The 20,776-nt window shown below is 39.3% G+C and overlaps 4 protein-coding genes across 4 annotated transcripts; 2 read left to right on the top strand and 2 right to left on the bottom strand.

The window, feature by feature from the left end:
- Positions 1–53: 53 nt before the first annotated feature.
- Positions 54–2,076, top strand: LOC117613338 (zinc finger MYM-type protein 1-like; the record flags this gene model as incomplete). The annotated part of the gene is made up of 3 exons (XM_034341951.1): positions 54–820; positions 908–1,617; positions 1,693–2,076. Coding segments are annotated over 3 exons (1,861 nt in total), but the record flags the coding sequence as incomplete, so codon positions are not given.
- Positions 2,077–3,165: 1,089 nt separating this feature from the next.
- On the top strand, positions 3,166–8,049 carry LOC117613337 (probable LRR receptor-like serine/threonine-protein kinase At3g47570). Its single transcript, XM_034341950.1, has 5 exons — positions 3,166–3,712; positions 4,334–4,405; positions 4,536–4,895; positions 5,509–7,506; positions 7,625–8,049. The coding sequence occupies exons 1-5, from the start codon at positions 3,166–3,168 to the stop codon at positions 8,047–8,049; spliced, it is 3,402 nt and encodes a 1,133-aa protein (XP_034197841.1).
- A 6,173-nt stretch (positions 8,050–14,222) lies between these two features.
- Positions 14,223–15,314, bottom strand: LOC117613336. Its single transcript, XM_034341948.1, has 2 exons — positions 14,865–15,314; positions 14,223–14,756 (listed from the first exon to the last, which is right to left on the bottom strand). Exons 1-2 carry the CDS (start codon positions 15,312–15,314, stop codon positions 14,223–14,225), a joined length of 984 nt encoding a protein of 327 aa, XP_034197839.1.
- Positions 15,315–15,324: 10 nt separating this feature from the next.
- Positions 15,325–19,491, bottom strand: LOC117613335 (keratin, type II cytoskeletal 1-like). Its single transcript, XM_034341947.1, has 2 exons — positions 19,183–19,491; positions 15,325–15,459 (listed from the first exon to the last, which is right to left on the bottom strand). Exons 1-2 carry the CDS (start codon positions 19,489–19,491, stop codon positions 15,325–15,327), a joined length of 444 nt encoding a protein of 147 aa, XP_034197838.1.
- Between the last annotated feature and the right edge of the window lie 1,285 nt (positions 19,492–20,776).

Here is a 20,776-nt window from a genome sequence, read left to right as displayed (position 1 = left end):
AATAGATGCTTCATTGCTCACTAGTTTGATGATCATGATTGGTTGGAATATAGTATTGCTAAAGATGCTGCGTATTGTCTTCATTGTTATCTGTTCAAATCTAATTTTGATCAAGTGGGTGGTGATGCATTCACTGGAGTAGGCTTCAAAAATTGGAAGAAGGCGAAAGATAGATTTAACCTTCATGTTGGACCGGTTGGTAGTGTTCACAACCAAGCTAGAGAAGTTGCTTACAATTTGATGCATCAAACTACACACATTGAAACAATTGTGATCAAGCAAACAAGCCAAGCTCGCACGGCTTATCGCACTTGCTTGAATGCATCACTTAAGTGCACTAGGTATTTGTTGCGGCAAGGGCTTTCTTTTCTTGGTCATGATGAAAGTGCACAATCAAGTAATAAAGGGAATTATTTAGAGCTCTTGCAATTTCTTGCGGATCATGATGAAAAAGTTAAGGCCGTTGTGTTGGAAAATGCTCCGGAAAATTTAAAGTTAATAGCTCCTTCAATTCAAAAAGATCTTGTCAATTCTTGTGCTAAAGAAACCATTGATCTTATCTTGAGTGATGTAAAAGATAGATATTTTTCAATAATGGTGGATGAAGCACGTGATGTTTCAATAAAGGAGCAAATGGCGATGGGGTTGCGTTATGTGAATGACAAAGGACAAATAATTGAAAGGTTTGTGGGGGTTCAACATGTAACCGACACTACTTCAAGTGCACTAAAGGAAGCAATTGATGAATTCTTTTCTTCCGTGAATTTGAGCTTTTCCAAGCTACGAGGACAAGGTTATGATGGAGCTAGTAATATGAGAGGTGAGTTCAATGGCCTTAAGACAAAGATTTTGAGAGAACAACCTTGTGCATTTTATGTTCATTGCTTTGCTCATCAACTTCAACTAGCACTTGTTGCGGTAGCAAAGAAAAACATTGATGTCAACTCTTTTTTCACAACGGCTAATAGTTTGGTTAATGTTGTTGGAGCATCTTGTAAGCGTCGCGATGCACTTAGAGCACAATACCAAGAAGAGCTTGTGAGAGCTTTTGAAGATGATTGTCTTATAACGGGGCGGGGCTTAAATCAAGAAAGGACTCTCAAACGTGCCGGCGATACACGATGGAACTCACATTATGGTACGTTGATTAGTATCATTTCTATGTTCCCATCTGTGGTGAATGTGCTTCAAATGATTGTTGATGATAATCCTAATGATAGGTCGGGTGAAGCCTATAAGTTATGGAGAGAAATACAATCTTTTGAGTTTGTGTTTCACTTATTTGTAATGAAAGCTATATTGGGAATAACAAACACTTTGTCTCTAGCATTGCAAAAGAAAGATCAAGACATTGTGAGTGCAATGAATTTAGTGAAAACATGCAAGGAAAACCTGCAGTTGATGAGGGATAATGAGTTTGAAGAATTGGTTGAGCAAGCATCCTCGTTTTGTTACAAACATGATATTATAGTTCCTACCATGGATGAGGAATATGTAATTCCAGGGAGATCACGGCGTAATGCTCCAATGAAGACAAATTATCATCGTTATCGTGTGGAGATCTTTATTCATGTAATTGATGGGCAACTTGCGGAATTAAATGATCGCTTCAACGAGGTAAGTACTGAGTTACTTACTTGTTTGGCATGCTTGAGTCCAAAAAATAACTTTGTGGCTTTTGACAAATGAAAGCTAGTTCGTCTTGCTCAATTTTATCCTTATGATTTTTCGGATAGAGACTTATTGATGCTTGAAGATCAACTTGGTGTTTATGTTCATCATATGCGTTCGAGTAGTGATTTTTCTCAATTGGAAGGGATTAGTAGTCTTGCGGAAAAAATGGTGGAGAAAGGAATGCATGAAATATTTCCTTTTGTGTATTTGCTTCTTACATTGGCTTTGGTTTTACCGGTTGCAACTGCATCAGTGGAGAGGGCATTTTCCGCTATGAATATTATTAAAAATCCACTTCGCAACAGAATGGGAGATCAATGGTTGAATGATAGCTTGATTGTTTACATTGAGAGAGATGTTTTTGCTTGTATTGATAACGAAATTATAATGCAACGTTTTTAGAATATGAAAACTCGTCGTGGACAATTGTAACTTGTATTATTGGTTTTGTTATGAATTGTGAATGGACGTATTATCTTTCTATCTTTTTAGCATTATTTTCTTTGTAGAAAAATTTCGGAACTTTTACACTAAGCCCCCTTGGCCACATAATCCTGAATCCGCCACTGTGCATAACATATGCTGCTAAATTAATGGATCCTATGGCGTATATTTCATGCACTTCGATTCAATTCAATTTGAGTCTTTAATTCATGTGGATGGAACAAGTACGATAAATAAATTCATAGCTTCTTACATACTTTGAATCGAGTTGGTATAAGAGGAAGGCAAGCAATATTCCATACTTGATCATGATATGGTTGCTGCTGTCATATAAAAACGACAAAAACGATATAAATTGAAATTGTATAAATTCTACCAAGCGTTTGGCTAAAAGCTCAAATCATTGAGCTTTTTATATAATTGAGCCTGAATAATTGAATATTTTGATTACCAAAAACAAAGAATAACTAAATATTTCTGAAAAAGACATGAAGAGGAAATAAATACTCAAAAGCTAAAAGATAGTGGGAAATTTTTTCCTTGACTTAAATATGTAGAAAGCTTTAGCTTGGCTTCATATCAATCATCTTTTAATTAAATAAAAATTTAAGTTAAAGGATTAGCTTTAGCTTGACCAATAAAAATTGAAGTTAAAGGTTTAGCTTTAGCTTTAGCTTGATCATTGTGCCTAGATAATTACAAATTTCTGAAAAAATGAAGAAGAAAACAAAAAAATCAAAGTGAAGGGCCCTTATTATGCGAAGGAGACTGGATTGATTGACCATATAGGAATCATGATTGACTGGATTGATTGACGTGAAGACGCGTGGAAACAGGCGCCCAATTGTCCATTCTTCCTTTCTTACAAGTCTTAAGTCGTTGCATTTGGCTACTCACGAATTTCCTCCAACAGGGTGCAATCCCAGTCTTTGTCAACTTGTTCTGCCTTCATAAATTGGCACTGCAACAAATTATTCAATCATTTCAAGTTTTCAATCTCGGGGGGAAAAAAAGGAAAACGAAAAACAATTTCTGTTTTCAGTGCTCATGGAGAGAAGTCGTTTCCTCTTGTCAATAACGTTGTTGCTGCTGCAATACAGTTCTATAGTTGCAGGTGCAGCAAAAACCAACATCACCACTGACCAGTCTGCTCTTCTTGCTATGAGATCCCATATCACTAGTGACCCTCACAACATCTTGGTCAACTGGTCAACCTCCACCTCCGTTTGCAACTGGGTTGGTGTTACTTGTGGTGCTCGTCACCTCAGAGTAGTATCGTTGAATCTCTCCTACATGGTTTTCACTGGCACCATTCCACCACACTTGGGCAATCTCTCCTTCCTTGTTGCACTAAGCTTCAACAATAATAGCTTTTACGGTACTTTGCCCCATGAATTGTCTTATTTACGTCGCCTGAAGTTTATTAGCTTAGGATTCAATAATTTTATGGGATCCATTCCATCGTGGTTTGGGTCCTTCCCCAAACTTCAAAGATTGGATTTGTATGGAAATCAGTTTTCAGGTACTGTACCTTCAACTATCTTCAACTTGTCTACATTGCAAGACATAGATCTAGCCGCTAACAAACTATCAGGTACGTATGTCTCAACAAGGTTTCAACATCTTGTTATTAATCTATAAGCCTAATGTGTTTCTTTGTTCTTTAGAAAATTAGTCTAACTTTTAATCACTTAAAAAAGTCTCACTTGAATAGATTATGTCTTTGGTTTTTAATTTTAAGAACGGTCGAGTCTATAATGTTGTTTTTTTTGTTTTTTTTTGTTTTTTTTAATATACTCAGAAAGTTTTTACAAAACTTACATTTTTGAAACTAGAGAGTACATGTCGTAGGCTACAAATGATAAAACTGGTTATGTGCCGGGGTATAAAGACATAGATGATAGATTGTAAATAATAGGGAATATTGACCTTTTTCATATGGAGGCCCATTATAACATGATATTTTATAAATATAAAAAACACCCTTCAACTCGAATACTATAGAAAAATTCCTTATTGTACCTTCAAGTGAAAAAATTGTAACAAATTAATAAACCAATTAGAAAGTGACCAAGTGACTAGTTGAGAGTTTTTTTTCCCCCTCCAAAATAGGCACTCTGACAGCTTTTCTATAAATTATGTAGTGTGGTGTTTTTTTAAATTTTATTTCATTTATTTACATGTATTCTGAGTATTTGTTTGGCATACTTAACAGGTGCGATACCCAGAAAAATAGGGAACTTAACAATGTTGAAGGGGATATACCTTGACTCCAACAATTTCAATGGTATATATTTTTGTTGCATTGCCTTGATGTGATACAATTATACATGACTCGGCTTTTGTTGCAGTGCATTATATGTGCATAAAACATGAGTTTAACATATAAATGTGCATATATCATTATGATTTTTCAGAAATTCCAAAAGAGATCGGCCTTTTAGATCAGGTGGAGATATTGTATGTGAGCTTAAATGCCCTAAAAGGCCCTGTTCCTGTGGCTGTTTTCAACATGTCTTCTTTGACTATGTTGACTCTATATGGAAACAGCTTGAGTGGTGGTCTTCCAGACAATATATGCCAACATCTTCCTAGTCTTCAATACTTGTATTTGGGTGGCAACCAGTTTGATGGTCCACTTCCATCCAAATTATGGCAATGCAGAGAGCTTCTTATACTTAATTTGGAGGAAAACAATTTCAATGGAAGCATACCAAAAAATATTGGGAACTTAACAATGATGAAGGAGATATACGTTGACAACAACAATTTGATGGGTAATTGATATTTCATTATGTTGATCCAATTATGATTTATCTTTTTTATTTTGGTTGCATAATTATATTTAACTACATATTTTAGTAAATGAGGGAGATAGTTAATCATGAATATAACAATTTTTTTGTCAAAACTGCTGGAAAATTCAATAGAATCGAATAGCAAGGTTTACGTACAATCATGAATATAACATATTGACTTGCCTAATAAACGTTCTATCTAAGTCGATATGTTCAAATCTAAGGTTAACCAAAGTAAGAAGAAAGAGGAAGACATGCAAACAAAAACGTGTTTTGCTTAATTTGTTTCAAACACAAAACTTTTTAGAGATTTCCGTGTAAATATTGTTGTATTAATTAATATTATAAGTGTGACATTTTATACTATAAAGGTCATGAATGATTAGATTACATAAATTCAGATGAGATGGGTGATCTTTAAAATTTAGGGTCTTTTTGCAATCGGTGGTAATAATCTGAATGGCCTCATCCCATCCCCAATCTTCAATATCTCCACGATATAATAAAATAGATTGAATTGCAATTTCTATCCAAGTCAATATTCTTTTCAACTAATGCTAATGCTACAATGTTTGTGATGAAATTGTGGCAGGCACTATACCAGACGAGATCGGTGATCTTCCAAATTTAGAGATTTTGTCATTCGGAAATAACAATCTCAATGGTCTCATCCCATCCTCAATCTTCAATATCTCCACAATGAGAGCAATGTCGCTTTCTTTTAATCAGCTATCGGGTAGCCTCCCAGCAAACATAGGCCTTGGGCTTCCAAACCTACAACACCTCTATCTTACAAAAGCTGGCCTCAGCGGAGCAATCCCCAACCTCTCCAATGCTTCTATGCTCACCAAGCTTCAATTGGGCACAAACACATTTACAGGGTTTATTCCTACCACGCTATGTGCCTTAACAAACCTTCAGTCGCTTCAGTTAGACAATAATAATTTGACGATTGATACTTCGACTCCAGAAGCAGACACTCTCTCTTGTTTGGCTAATCTTGGAAATTTGACAGAGCTATACTTGGAAAATAATCCGTTAAATGCCAGACTTGATGATTCCTTTGGGAATTGCTCTTCTGCATCCAAGCTTCAATATTTTGATTTAACCAATTCCATCATGAGCGGTAACATTCCCATTGGTATTGGCAACTTAAGCAGCTTGGTATCCTTATACCTGGGATACAATGAATTGAGTGGATCAATTCCAACTTCAGTGGAAAGACTAGGGAATCTCCAAAGTTTGTATTTGGATGGTAACAACTTGCAAGGATACATCCCATATCAACTTTGTCAACTAGATCACCTATTTGAGTTATATTTGGGTAGGAATCAGCTCTCGGGTTCTATACCTTCTTGCTTGGGAAATCTATCCGCGTCTCTAAGAACTCTATCATTGGAGTTTAATTCGTTGAGTTCCACAATACCATCTAATTTTTGGAGACTTGTCGATATCTTGTATGTGTACTTATCATCCAATTCTCTAATTGGACCTCTCTCACAAGATATTGGAAACTTGAAAGTTGTGATCAAGGTAGATTTATCAAATAACCATTTATCTGGTATTATGCCAAGCACTATTGGGGGTCTTCAGGATTTGGTTAATCTCTCCTTGGCAAATAATAATTTGGAAGGCCCTATTCCAAGTGCATTTGACAGCTTGCTAAGCCTGGAACAATTGGATTTATCTAGAAATAATCTGTCTGGAGTGATTCCCAAGTCTTTAGAAGCTCTGTCACTTCTCAAATATATGGATTTGTCTTTCAACAGGCTCAAAGGAGAAATTCCAACTGGTGGACCGTTCCAAAACTTCTCCGCTCAATCATTTGTCAAAAACAAAGCACTCTGTGGTGCAGCCCGACTTCAGGTTCCACCATGCAAAAATGGTACACTTGAACCAAATTGGAGGAAAGCTAAATATATCATTCCAGGGATCATATCAATAATTCTCTTTGTGGCCTCTGTTTCTATCTTTGTACTATGCAGGAAAAGGAAAGTGGAAGTTGCTGGAGAGGCTACCTCTTTGCCTGAATTTCTTCGGAGAAGAGTTTCACATCTTGAACTTCTAAGGGGCACAAATGGATTTAACGAAAACAACCTAGTTGGAAGTGGGGGTTTTGGTTCAGTATATAAAGGGACACTTTCAGATGGGAACAATGTTGCAGTAAAGGTTTTCAATTTACAGCTAGAGGGGGCTTTCAAGGGTTTTGATAGAGAATGTGAAATACTAAGCAATATTTGTCATCGAAATCTTATAAAAATCATCAGCTGTTGCAGTGAAATTGATTTCAAAGCCCTGGTATTGAATTACATGCCAAATGGGAGCCTACAGAAGTGGTTGTATTTTGAAAACTATTCTTTGAATACATTAGAGAGGTTGAACATAATGATAGATGCTGCATCTGCACTGGAATACCTACACCATGGTTATTCAATACCTATTGTGCACTTTGATATGAAGCCAAGCAATATACTACTGGATGATGATATGGTTGCACATGTTGCTGATTTTGGAATTGCAAAACTCTTGGGTGGAGGAGATTCTATTACCCAAACCATGACTCTAGCCACTGTTGGGTATATGGCTCCAGGTGATGTACTTGCTAATTTAATATCTTTCAATTCTATACGTGCTGTCCTTAATTATGCATAGTTTTCATTTAATATATATTCATACACATGAATATATAACTATAATTCATAATGCAGAGTATGGATTGGAAGGAATGGTTTCAACAAAAGGGGATGTGTACAGTTTCGGAATTGTAGTGATGGAAACATTCACAAGAAGGAAGCCAACAGATGAGATGTTTGATGGGGAAATGAATTTAAAGCAATGGATTGCAAAGTCACTAGTATTACCAGATGCAAAGATAGATGAAGTTGTGGATGCCAATTTGCTTGGGATTGGGACAGAGCAGGAAGATGATGATCATGTGAGGAAGAGGGATTGCATATCAGCCATTATGAGATTAGCTCTTACTTGCTGTGCAGAATCACCAGAAGAGAGGATAATTATGAAAGAAGTTGTAGCCACACTCAACAAAATCAAGACAAATTTTTTGAAGGACGCTGCTGCAGGAAGAAGAGGTGTGCTGTTAAACCGTCCTCTTGTTCAGCAACGCTTCAATTAATGGGTCCTATCCTATGACATGTATTTCATGCACTTTGATTTGATTCAATTTCAGTCTTTAATTTAGACAATGTAAAGGAAGGCATGCTGTTTTATTTTGAACTGATTATATGGTGGAGTGTGTAGACTTATTATCTAATATACTAGTCTTGGTTGTTGTTATGGTATCAGTATGATAGGAGGGTTTGTTCTGTTGTGTTGTGGCTGCAACCACGATCTCTTGGGAGCTCCACTGCTGCTTTTGAGAGGACCCGCCCCGGAATTTCCCGGAAATCGGAGATGACGCCGTTTTTGTTCCGACATCAGCACGATGCCGGGCCCACTTACTAAAAACTGAGACTTTCTACTAAAATTTTGGCAGAGTCTCCCCTGTAAATTGAGCAAACCCAACAAAAATATCAACCTGCGACATACATGAAAATAATCCCAACCAGCAGCATGCTTTCATCATACTACAAAACATACTAAATGGCATCCGGCCTTACAAGTAAAATCTAACATGGGCAATAACAGAGCATCTACTGAATTTAGTTTACAAGAACAGTTGAGTAAAAGGAAATTACTCGAAGCCTAATCTACTGATGTAAATGATTCGGCCTTTGAACACTGCTTGCAACCTTCCTGGAGCGACTATTGGCTGAAGGGGCACAAAACAGAAAACATGTGAGTGCACAAAAACAAGATTTGCAGTTAAAACAACATAGTAACCCCACCGTGTAAAAAAATAATGCTCAAGACATGCAGGTTCACAATTCATAATTAACTATTCAAAAACAAATTTCATTTAATATTCTTTACAACCACAACTCACTCCATCCATAAACCTCATGCCCACAATTTTACTGCTCCTACCAACCCACTGTATAGACTCACAACTATATATCTGATCTCTTGGACTACAGGGATCCAAGAGATCTGTGGTCACTCACCGTTGGATGTAAATTCAACGGTTTACTCACTCTTGCACTCCTTTTAAAAAACTTTTTTGAACCATTGAATTAATATCCAACGGTGGGTGACCACAATCTCTTGGACTCTTGTGGTCCAAGAGATCGAGACTGTATATATATATATATAGTACTATACAACATACTCCTCACACTACCTAGGTACTGGGGACACAATCCAACCGAGGGATCGTTTAACTAGCCCGCAGGATTTTCAGGTGCTATCTTGCATCTAAGGATGAGCGGTCCAACCGAGGGACAAAACTCTATAGCTCACACACCGGAACATCCAACGCCATGTGTAGCTCCAGTACTAAGTCCTACGCGCGCAGACTGGATCATCACACACCGGAACATCCAACGCCATGTGTGATGATCCCAAGCAATATACAGAGTCTTCCCATACGCTGGAACATCCAACGCCGCATATGGAAAGTGTCTCACATGCCGGAACATCCAACGCCATGTGTGGGAAGCCTAATAACTGGAGAAGGTACTTACATAGTGTAATCATACAACTTCTCTCAACAACCCCTCATACTCAAGTTCTTCTACGAACTCACCTCAACAACCCAAGTACCCCACCTACAGACAATATATATATATAACTTCCCCACAATCCATACAAACATACTCTCAATACCCAAATATGCCAAACCCACAATATATTGTCCAAGTGCTATACAAACATCAAAATCAACACATGAATATAATATATTCAATATACCCTTTAAAACATTATGCATAAATCTTTCATCAATAAAACCATGTGTATGATTGAAAACAAAGTCCACTCACAAGTATTCCCACGCTGCCTGACCACGAGAGGGTCCTGCCTGCTCAGTACGTGTAGTCGGAGCACCTATTTTGACATACGAACCTTTAATTAATATAAAATTACTTCGAAGCGGAAAACACAAATTAAATACTTAAATCCCCAAGTTCCCAGTACGTGTACGTTGAACGAGGTATCCTAAGGTCCAGTTACAGGTTTAGGAATCACTCATGATTGTACGGTTATCGCTAACCCACAAACTTTGAATTATTGAATCGGAACATCCGGGGCTCCAATTCACGATCCGTGAAGTCCTACACGATCCTAGGAATACCTAGAACAACATTTTTCAATTGGGAAACAATCCAATGGTCAGAACCTATCGAACCCGGATAACGCACAATATGAGAAAATCCGTTCGATAGTCACGAATTGAGATCCGCAAAATCCTACGCATTCGTGACAACTTGAGGATCTCATCGGGACCAAGTGCAACTTCACCACCCTCGCCCATGCGCCGCCACACGCGCCGGCAGTGCGTGGGTGTGTAGAGTAAATTCCGGCGACTGAAAAACTCCACACCCGAGCTCACCCTTCCTACCCTAGCTTCTACTCAAGGTTAGGATCACATCAATCAACTATGGGGAGGTCCAATTAGGACGACAACTTGCCGGAATTTCACTTTGAAATCCGGCAAAAACCTAGGTTTTCAAATCGGTTCCTAGACAACAAATCGATCCAGACCTATCCCAAAAACAGCTAGAGCTCAGAAAATGGATGAGAAACCTCACCTGACTCACCGGGTTTGGGCGGCAGAGATGGTGGCGCGACGATGGCGATTCACCGGTTCAAACCAGTCGAGATTGCAGGCGGGATTCGGGATTTCCGACAAGGAAAGCTGGCGGGTCTTGACCGGGACGTCGAGGGGAGTTGATCGGGACCGGTGGCGCTCCCAGCCGTGCTCGGTGATGGGAGAATCGAAGAGAGAGAGTGAAGACGTCAGGGAGAGAGAGAGAGAGAGAGAGAGACTGATCGAGCGAGGAGAGAGAGAGAGAGAGAGAGAGAAAGAGAGAGAGAGAGAGAGAGAGGGAGCTGAGGTGAAAAATCTGATTTTTACCAAACTTTTTGAAATATTTACAATTTTGCCACTGAAAGTGTTTTGATCGCCATTTCTTTGTTACAACTCCGATTCAAGCCTACCGCGTGTTTACGAATTCATCCCAGTACAACGTACCCAAAAATACCGGTCGTGATCCCAAAATCCTTCCGGATAAGAAAATGACAAATTTACCCCTACCCCAAGGGTAAATTCGTAATTTTACTTTAAATAAATAAAAATTGGAATTAAATTTGGAGTTAGGGTGTTACAATCTACCCCCCTTATAAAAATTTCGTCTCCGAAATTCACGTACCTGTCAATGGAAAAGATAAAGGTACTTGGCCCGCATCTGCGCCTCAGGCTCCCATGTAGCTTCTTCCACTGTTTGGCTTCTCCATAGAACCTTCACTACCGAAATAGATCTGGAGCTCAACATTTGCTCTTTCCTATCCAAGATCTACACAGGCTGCTCCTCGTATGACAAATCTTCTTGTAACTCCACAGGTTGATATTCTAAAACATGAGAAGGATCTGGCATGTATTTCCGAAGCATAGATACATGAAACACGTCATGGACCTGAGATAGTTCTGCAGGTAATGCAAGTTTATAGGCAACAGGTCCGATGCACTCTGTGATCTCTTAGGGTCCAATATAACGAGGGCTTAACTTCCCACGTTTCTCGAATCTCATCACACCCTTCCAAAGAGATAACATCATAAACACCCAATCCCCAATCCCTAACTGCAAACTCTTCTGTCGGTCTTGTGCGGTTTTCAGCTTCTCTTTAATCATCTTTACCTTCTCTGTTGTTGCTCGGATACTATCCACTCTTTCCAATTTCTTATCGCCCACCACATTCCAACAAATAGGAGTCCTACACTGGGTACTTGCATGATAACTGTTGTTATATGCAAATTCCACCAGGGCAAGGTGAGCATCCCATGCATCTTTCATCTGCAACACACATGAACTCAACATATCCTCCAGAGTCTGGATGGTCCTTTCTGATTGTCCATCAGTCTGTGGGTGAAAAGCTTGGTAATATTCCCGTATGGTCCTTTCTGATTGTCCAGCGGTCTCCCTTCATATGCGGCCATGAGTAATATTCCCATAGGGTTCGATACATCTTGGTACTTCCCGGATGCATAATGTAAGTGGAACAGTGAGCTTCCTCTATGATTTCTCTTTTCAGATCATCATTCTTAGGTACACAGAGATGAGTTCCTATTACCAACGCTCCATCTCCCCTTATTGCATAATCCTTCCGTGTACCATTTTCCACTTCTCCCCTTATTCTACAAAGTGTCGGATCTCCCAACAAGGCTACAATTACCCGCTCCACCAGAATGGGTCTCACATGTAAGCTAGCAAAGATTCCACCCCATTGAGTCATTCCCAACTCTACTCCATCCTTCCATAGTTCCACTAACAACGGAAGATATGTCGTTCTGAGATGAGCTAAACTTCCAGTAGTCTTTCTACTCAGTGCATCTGCAACCACATTAGCTCGGCCTTGATGATACTCAATCGTGCAATCATAGTCCTTTATCAATTCCAACCAATGTCGTTGTCTCATATTAAGCTCCATTTGAGTGAAAAAGTACTTGAGGCTCTTGTGATCAGTAAAAATTGACACGTCTCACCATCCAAGTAATGCCTCCAAATCTTAAGAGCGAACACTACTTCAGCAAGTTCTAAATCATGGACAGGATAATTCTGCTCATGCCTCTTGAGTTGCCTTGAGGCATAAGCAATCACCCGATCATGTTGCATCAAAACACATCCCAAGCCTTGCAACTATGCATCACTGTAGATCACAAAATTTCCTGAATTATCCGGAAGAGCCAAAACAGGTGTGGTGGTTAACCGCTTCTTCAATTCCTGAAAACTTTGTTCGCACTCTTCCGTCCACTCAAATGTAACATCTTTCCTTGTCAACCGCTTGAGAGGTGCCGCTATCGAAGAGAACCCTTCCACAAATCGACGATAGTAGCCTGCCAACCCCAGAAAACTCCGTATTTCTGTCACACTTGTGGGTTGTACCCAATTCACAATAGCTTCAACTTTTTGTGGATCCACATAAATCCCTTCAGCTGAAATTACATGTCCGAGGAATACCACTCTGTCCAGCCAGAACTGACACTTACTAAATTTATGCCCTTCCAAAGTCTTGGAGTAAACCAAGATATTGTCTATGAACACAATCACAAAGTGGTCCAAGTATGGTTGGAACACTCTGTTCATGGGATCCATAAACGCTACTGGAGCATTCGTCAGTCCAAAAGGCATCTCCAGAAATTCATAATGTCCATATCGCGTTCTGAATGCAGTCTTAGGAATATCCTCTTCCCTGATCCTCAACTGATGGTATCCTGATCTCAGATCAATCTTAGAGAAATACTTAGCACCCTTCAACTGATCAAACAAATCATCAATCTGAGGCAAAGGATACCGGTTACGTATTGTCACCTTATTCAACTGCCGGTAATCAATACATAACCTCATGGTCCCATCTTTCTTTCTAACGAACAACATCGGTGCACCCCACGGAGAAACACTAGGTTGGATGAACCCAAGATCCACTAACTCCTGCAACTGAGTCTTCAACTCCTGGAGCTCAGCTGGTGTCATCCTATAGGGCGTTTGATAGATAGGGTTGGTGCTTGGAAGAAGTTCGATAGTGAAATCGATTTCCCTTTCAGAGGATAAACCAGGGAGATCATCTGGAAAGACATCAGGGAAATCACAAACAACAGGAATATCTTCCAGATTCAGGGTGATCTCTCGAGTATCGATGATATGAGCCAAATATCCTTCACAACCCTTCTTGAGTAACCTCTTAGCTATGATAGCAGAGATAAGACAAGTAGGGAGAACTCTACGCTCCCCACGGAAGGTAACTTTAGGTTGCCCTGGACTCTGAAGTGTTACTTCCCTCCGAAAATAGTCCACTGATGCATGATGCTTCTCTAGCCAATCCATCCCTAATATTATATCCAAATCCTCCAAATCTAAAGGAACCAAGTTGGCTTCCAACCATGCATCGTCTACTTGGACAAAACAATTTCTGAATACCTGGTCTGCGTACAAGACTTCTCCCATAGGTAGGGAAATACTAAAACATCCTGTCATAAGTGTGGGTCTAACACTGATATACGGTACGAAGTTGTGTGCTACGAAGGAGTGTGTGGCCCCCGGGTCAATTAGAACACATGCAAGATAACCAAAGATTGGAATCATACCAGTAATCACGTCTGGGGTGGCATGTACTTCCTGCTGAGTCATAGAGAACACTCGGGCCTGAGTAGTGGAACGCCCAGGCTGGCCCCTTGATTGCCTACCATTCCTACCTCTAGAAGATGACGGTTCTGCTACTGGATAACCCTGCTGCAGAGGAAGAAGCACCACCTTGACTCTGATTCTGACCCATACTACCTTGCCCCTGCTGGGCCCCAGTTCCCTGGACTGCTGCATTACTTTGGAGTATAATTGGGCAGCTTCTCTTAGTATGCCCCACTTGCCCACAAAAGTAGCATGTCAAGCTACTACTCTGACTCTGTCCACCTCCATGAGTATAGCTAGGACAATCTTTCACCATATGCCCAACCTGCCCATAGTTAAAGCATGTCAACCCAGTCTGCTTGGAAGGAGCCCTAGCTGTGCTAGCTATAGACTGCAGCCCTGAGTATTGAGTCCAAGCTGGATGAGAACCGGATCTCCCATTACTAGAACTAGATCCCTGTCCTCCTGACCATCCGTCGCTAGCAGAACTGGAGCTAGATCCTCCTCTCTTTGATGGACCCTGACTGGGCCCACCAATTCCTGGTGTATCTCTATGGGGCCTGCCAACACTCCCACTGAGTTTCCTCGATACCCTTTCAGCTGCCTAAGCCAAAGCCCTCATATTTGGATAAGTGTTGGCAGTAACCACTGCCTAAATCTCCCACCATAATCCTTCCTCAAACCGTCTACATCTGTCCTCCTCAATGGCCACCAGCTCTGGAGCAAATCTAGACAGCTCATTAAACTTGTGTTCATACTCCACCACTGACATAGACCCCTGTTTCAGATATAGGAACTCTGACTTCTTTGAATGTCTGTAGGAAGGTGGGTAAAACTGCTTTGAGAATACCCGCTGAAATTCCTCCCAGTTTATGGCAGCCGGATTCTCATAACCCCTTTTTACTGCTTTCCACCAATGATATGCATTTCCCTTCAGTAGAAAAGTAGCCAAGCGAACTCTATCCCCAACGGGGCACTCCAGAACCTCAAAAATTCTCTCCACATCAGTAATCCATGATTCTGCTTCTGGTGGGTCTGTTCTACCCATGAACTCTCTTGCTCCAAATTCCTTAACCCTTTTAATTTCAGAACTTTCTGTACCACGCCTTCCCCGAAAAGTTGTCGCCACGGTGCGGGTAAACTGGCTAAGTACATGCCTCATATCCAAAGCATTATCTCCGGCAGGTGAAGATGGTGGAGGCGAAGGCACTGGTGGTGAAGGAGGTTGTGACAGAGATGGAGGTGGCGGATTCGGCCCCTATCTCAGACCGCGACCTCTTGTTCTTTCTCTGCGAGCTGACATGGTTCTACAAAGGAAACCAGAAAATCATTAGATCAACAATGCAAGAAAAGTGCAAAAGTCGAAGGAAAATGAACCTAATGCTCTGATACCAAACTGACAGGACCCGCCCCAGAATTTCCCAGAAATCGGAGCGGACCCCGTCTTTGTTCCGACATCACCCCGATGCCGGGCCATTTACTAAAAACTGAAACTTTCTACCAAAATTTTGGCAGAGTCTCCCCTGTAAACTGAGCAAACCCAACAAAAATATCAACCTGCGACATACATAAAAATAATCTCAACCAGCAACATGCTTTTATCATACAACAAAACATACTAAATGGCCTCCGACCTCACAAGTAAAATCTAACATGGGCAATAACAGAGCATCTACTGAATTTAGTTTACAAGAACAGTTGAGTAAAAGGAACTTACTCGAAGCCTAATCTACTGATGTAAATGATTCGGCCTTCGAATACTGCTTGCAACCTTCCTGGAGCGACTACTGGCTGGCAGGGCACAAAATAGAAAACATGTGAGTGGACAAAAACAAGATTTGCAGTTAAAACAACATAGTAACCCCACCGTGTAAAAAAAATAATGCTTAAGACATGCAGGTTTCCAATTCAAAATTAAATATTCAAAAACAAATTTCATTTCATATTCTTTACAACCACAACCCACTCCATCCATAAACCTCATGCCCACCAAAGATGTAAAACAAAATCTTAAGAAAAGCCTAATAATGATCTTTGATGTCATCATTGAATATGAATGGAAAAAATGAAACACAAAAATTGCAACTCAAAAGTGTCACACCTAGAGTGTCAAACGGGCCTTGCCAGCCTAGCCCACCTAGAGTCGGCCTATTTAACAACTTGGTTGTAGATATATATTAATTTTTTTTAACATTTTGTTTCATTACTTCAATGTCTTTACACTCTAATTAGATGAATTTAATATATTATGTATTTTGCAAGACAAAATCTTGAGAATACCTAATGATAATCTTTGATGTCAACATTGAATACAAATGAAAAAAATGAAACTCAAAAGTTGCAACTCAAAAGTGTCACAACTAGAGTGTCAAACGAGTTGTGCCGGTCCGGCCCGTCCATTCATGAAAATCATTAATCTTGGCTAGAGTCCATGACCCTAGCCCATTTGGGGCTGGGGGGGGCTCATGCCTGGCCACTAAACAGGCTAATATGGCCATTGCCAAATTTGACTTACGTATTGCAATTTTTTTGCAATTTGATTTACAACTTCATGTCAATCTTTTTTACAATTTCATGTCAATCTTTTTTACAATTATGTGTACACTAACAATGTTTATTATTTTGTTAGAAAAAAGGCCAATAACTTTATTTGAAATACATTTAAATAGAAAGTGGATAGATTATTGTTCGGGTTTTAAAAATTGATACTTGAAAAACAAAGTCATTATTTTATTTATAAAGAAAACATTAAATTTTAATACATATTATTAGCTAAAAGAAATAGACATGAATTGAAGATATAAATAGTATAGTATCATGTATTATTTTTCTCTAAAACTAATATAATTCAATCAATGAGCTTTAAACGAGCCTGTCAATTAGGCTTCTGCCCAAGCTGGCCTATTGGGATGAATTACCTTGTCATGGCCAGTCCAAATATACGGAATGTGAGGCTGACCCAATCCATTTGACACCTTTAGTCACACCTTGTTCTGCTCTAGATTCACTTAATGCCCTAAGATCCATGTATATAAACCTAAAAGCCTTAACCAAAATCTTATCCATCATAACTTTGTTGCGGATTGAATCCAATTCCTTCTTTTTATGGAGAAATTTATCCTCAATCTCTTGAAGTCTTATGTCATAGTTTCGACAAATTTCAGGAAAAGCCTACTCTATCTACTTCCGACAATCAGTTTTCAGGAGCAACTTTTGTTCAGGCAAAGTCTTTTATTTGGTGTAGAAGTTATTTAGCTATTTATTTATTTTCTAGTATATTAGGGTTTTTACATTGCTAATAGTAGCACGCTCGCAATTTACATCATCTCAAGCCTATCTCTATTGTAGATATTTTTAGGGTAAACACAACCCTAATTGTTTAACGGAGTCAAGATTAAGGCGAACAACATAACTCTCTTTGTTTTCACGGCCATCAACAAGATTGAGAACTAGCACGCCGCACGAATACGCACCAAGAAGGACGACCATGTTTCCATTCTCGTTCGACTGTGTTTAATTATTTTCTCACTGACATAATTAAATAAGGGGTCAAAAAATATATGGAGCAACAACTTGCTGTTAGAGATATATTAATTTTTTTAAACATTTTTTTCATTACTTCAAACTCTTTACGCTATAATTAGATGAAAGTAATATATTACGTATTTTGCAAAATAAAATCTTAAGAAAAGCTTAGTGATGATCCTTGATGTCATCATTGAATATGAATGAAAAAAATGAAACTCAAAAGTTGCAACTCGGAAGTGTTACACCTAGATGTGTTAAACGGGTCATGTCGGTCGACTCGACCGATTTAGAGTTAGCGCATTTAATAAATGGGCCATGTTGGACCCGTCCATTTATAAAAATCTTAAATCCCGGCGACAGCCCACGACCCTAGGCCATTTAGGACATGGTCGGGCTCATGTCGGGCCACTAAATGGCTGAAATGGGCCCATCCCAAAATTGACATATGCATTGCATTTTTTTTTTACAGATTCATTTCAATATTTTTTTTATTTTTTTTATTTTTACAATTATGTAAATAGTAACCATGTTTTTATTTGTGGAAAAAAGAGGCCAATAACTTACATAAACCCAAACTGAACCATCATACCGTCTAGACTCTAGTTTTCCCACAGTGAGCTCGAGCTGTTTCTCTCTATTCTAATTCGCTCATCATTTTCTCTCGATTCAGATCAGTTCGAGCACTTTGCTCGCTTGAGTCATTCTATAGTGAAGGCCTCATAGGGCCTTATATCTTAACCGTTTGATCAAACCCGTTTGATCAAACTAACCAATTTGATCCAACTGTTAAAAGATAGGGTCTCATCTAAGAGCCTTAAATAAGGCCCTCATTATAGAATTCTACTTGCTCACTTTTCTTCTATATTTGGGTTGATTCAAGAGGGAGACAAGTCATAGACTGGGTTTAGGGCTAAGCCCATTTCTTTGATATTTAGGAGTAGGGGTGGGCATCTCATGTGAATTATCCGCATACTGATTGTGCTATACCAACGGTTTGGTTAAATATTTATTTTTTTTATTTTTAATTATTCCAATTCGATCTGTTCCTAACGTTGGTTAAAAGAACGGGTAACAATATCCCTAACCTAACGGAAACCCGTATTGATATTTATAATTATTTAATTATTTAAATACTAATATATGTATCTATTTATTAGTGGCTCCACATTTATTGCTTCCACCCATTTTGGGTCTTGCAAAGCTTCTTCCAATCTATTAAGAATTTTAATTCCTTCCATCTGACTGATAAATGCTTTCGCTTGTGGAGACAATCTGTGTGTAGAGACATGCTTTGGATGTATTCAATCACGACTTTAAAAGACTTCATAAAAGTTTGGGTGTATTCAAAAACTCATTGATTTTAAAGGAAATACAAAAAGTGGCGGATTTCGTTCGATAATAGACTAATTTTAGGCCATGACAAATCTTTGCTTCCCCCTAGAGATTTTGATAAATATATTATTTTTATTCTCAAGATATGATTTCACCACTTCTACTATCACCATTTTATCATGACTATCACCATAATCGCCGCCACTGCTACCGCCACTAACATTGCCACCTCCACCACCACCCGCCAATACTAGTACCATCACTGCCACCTCCATCACCTCGCCACCACCCTTAGCCCCACCTCCACCACCCCCACTATCAGCCCCACCGTCTCCACCACCACAGCCACTGCCAACATCATCCCCATAATTGCCACAGCCATCGCCACCGCCACCTCCACCGCCACCGCCACCTCCTCCACCACTACATCCCCCACAAACCACCATCGCCACCATCATTGCCATCACCACCACTGCCATCGCTATAAACTCCACTAAAATCAATAATAAAATTCTAACAAACTCCATTAAAATCTATACACAAATTCAATCAAAATCTATGTGAAGTTTGTAGAATTCAGTCAAACTCAATTAAATTCAATTAAACTTCATCAACTTTATAACTCTTTTAAAATCATTTAAAATCTAAATTGAATACACCCTCCATAATCAACAATGGCATATTTCACCTTGGCTTTTGGTGAGAATATGGTTGGTGGTATTCCCCTGTTTGCTCGTGCAGGTAATTTTTCAGAATTTCAACAATATTTTTAGAAGCAGTGGGATCTGAAGGACTTACCCAAGGGATGTTCAATGGAGCATGAGTAGGTATGTGTGAGAGAGGGGGGTCATCGCTGTCCAGTTAGGGATTGCTGATGTCAAGTTCAGCTGGGGTTGTTCGGCTCCACTCGACTGTTTGACTCAGCTGGACTGGTTGGCAACCTGCTTCTAGCAACTACTTGGCTCTACTAGGCTGAGCTGAGTGACTCGGATTCCAGCGCACTATTTTATGCGTCTTTCCCCCAAATTTATCTCATGATTTTGTGAATTATGTTGTGTCACTATATTTTGCTTATGAATCCCTTTTCTTTTTAAAAAGAAAATGTTGCATGGAGTGTATGGTATGTTTTTATGGTGCTATATGTTGTGTACTTTGTAGAATTTTTAGTTGAGAAAGTCCTATGGTAATTTTATTTGGGACATTTAACAAAGTTTTATCAAAACTATATTAATTTATTATTTATTATTATATTGTTTCGAAGAGACTTTCGAAAGGAGAGTAGAGTTTTGGTAAAGGCGGCTAGGGTTTAATTTGACTATGCTACCTTGGCTACTACGTCTGTGCCATCTCATCTTATACAAGGATAGCACAATCAGTCTTGAATTGACAGCAGTGGATAAACATCATTTAGCAAGGTGAGATCTATACGAGGGTGGTGGCATGTGTAGCATGAATAATTAAAATCTAAGCTACAGGATGGAAGAATTGGAGAAGCGATTTGGTGCAAAACTACGGTTGTCAGGGAAAAAACGTGTTGGTATTCGTACTGACGAGTCAGAATCCATTGACCCACTAAAGGGATTGCAACTTACATTGGTGGCTAGGGTTGTAACACACAAAGCTGTAAGTCGAGAGAACTTTGTGGGAGTTTTTGCACGTCCGCGAAGAGGTTCAAAGGTTGTCTCAATAAAGGAAATTGGGGGGTTTGGGAACTGAAGGATAAACTTCGGGTTTTGGACATGGAACCATGGATGTTCCGAGATT

Source organism: Prunus dulcis, unplaced genomic scaffold (genome assembly GCF_902201215.1).
Source record: "Prunus dulcis unplaced genomic scaffold, ALMONDv2, whole genome shotgun sequence".
NCBI classification, from domain to species: domain Eukaryota; kingdom Viridiplantae; phylum Streptophyta; class Magnoliopsida; order Rosales; family Rosaceae; genus Prunus; species Prunus dulcis.
The sequence above is the reverse complement of the archived record's forward strand: the minus strand, read 5'-3'. Positions and strand labels throughout refer to the sequence as shown.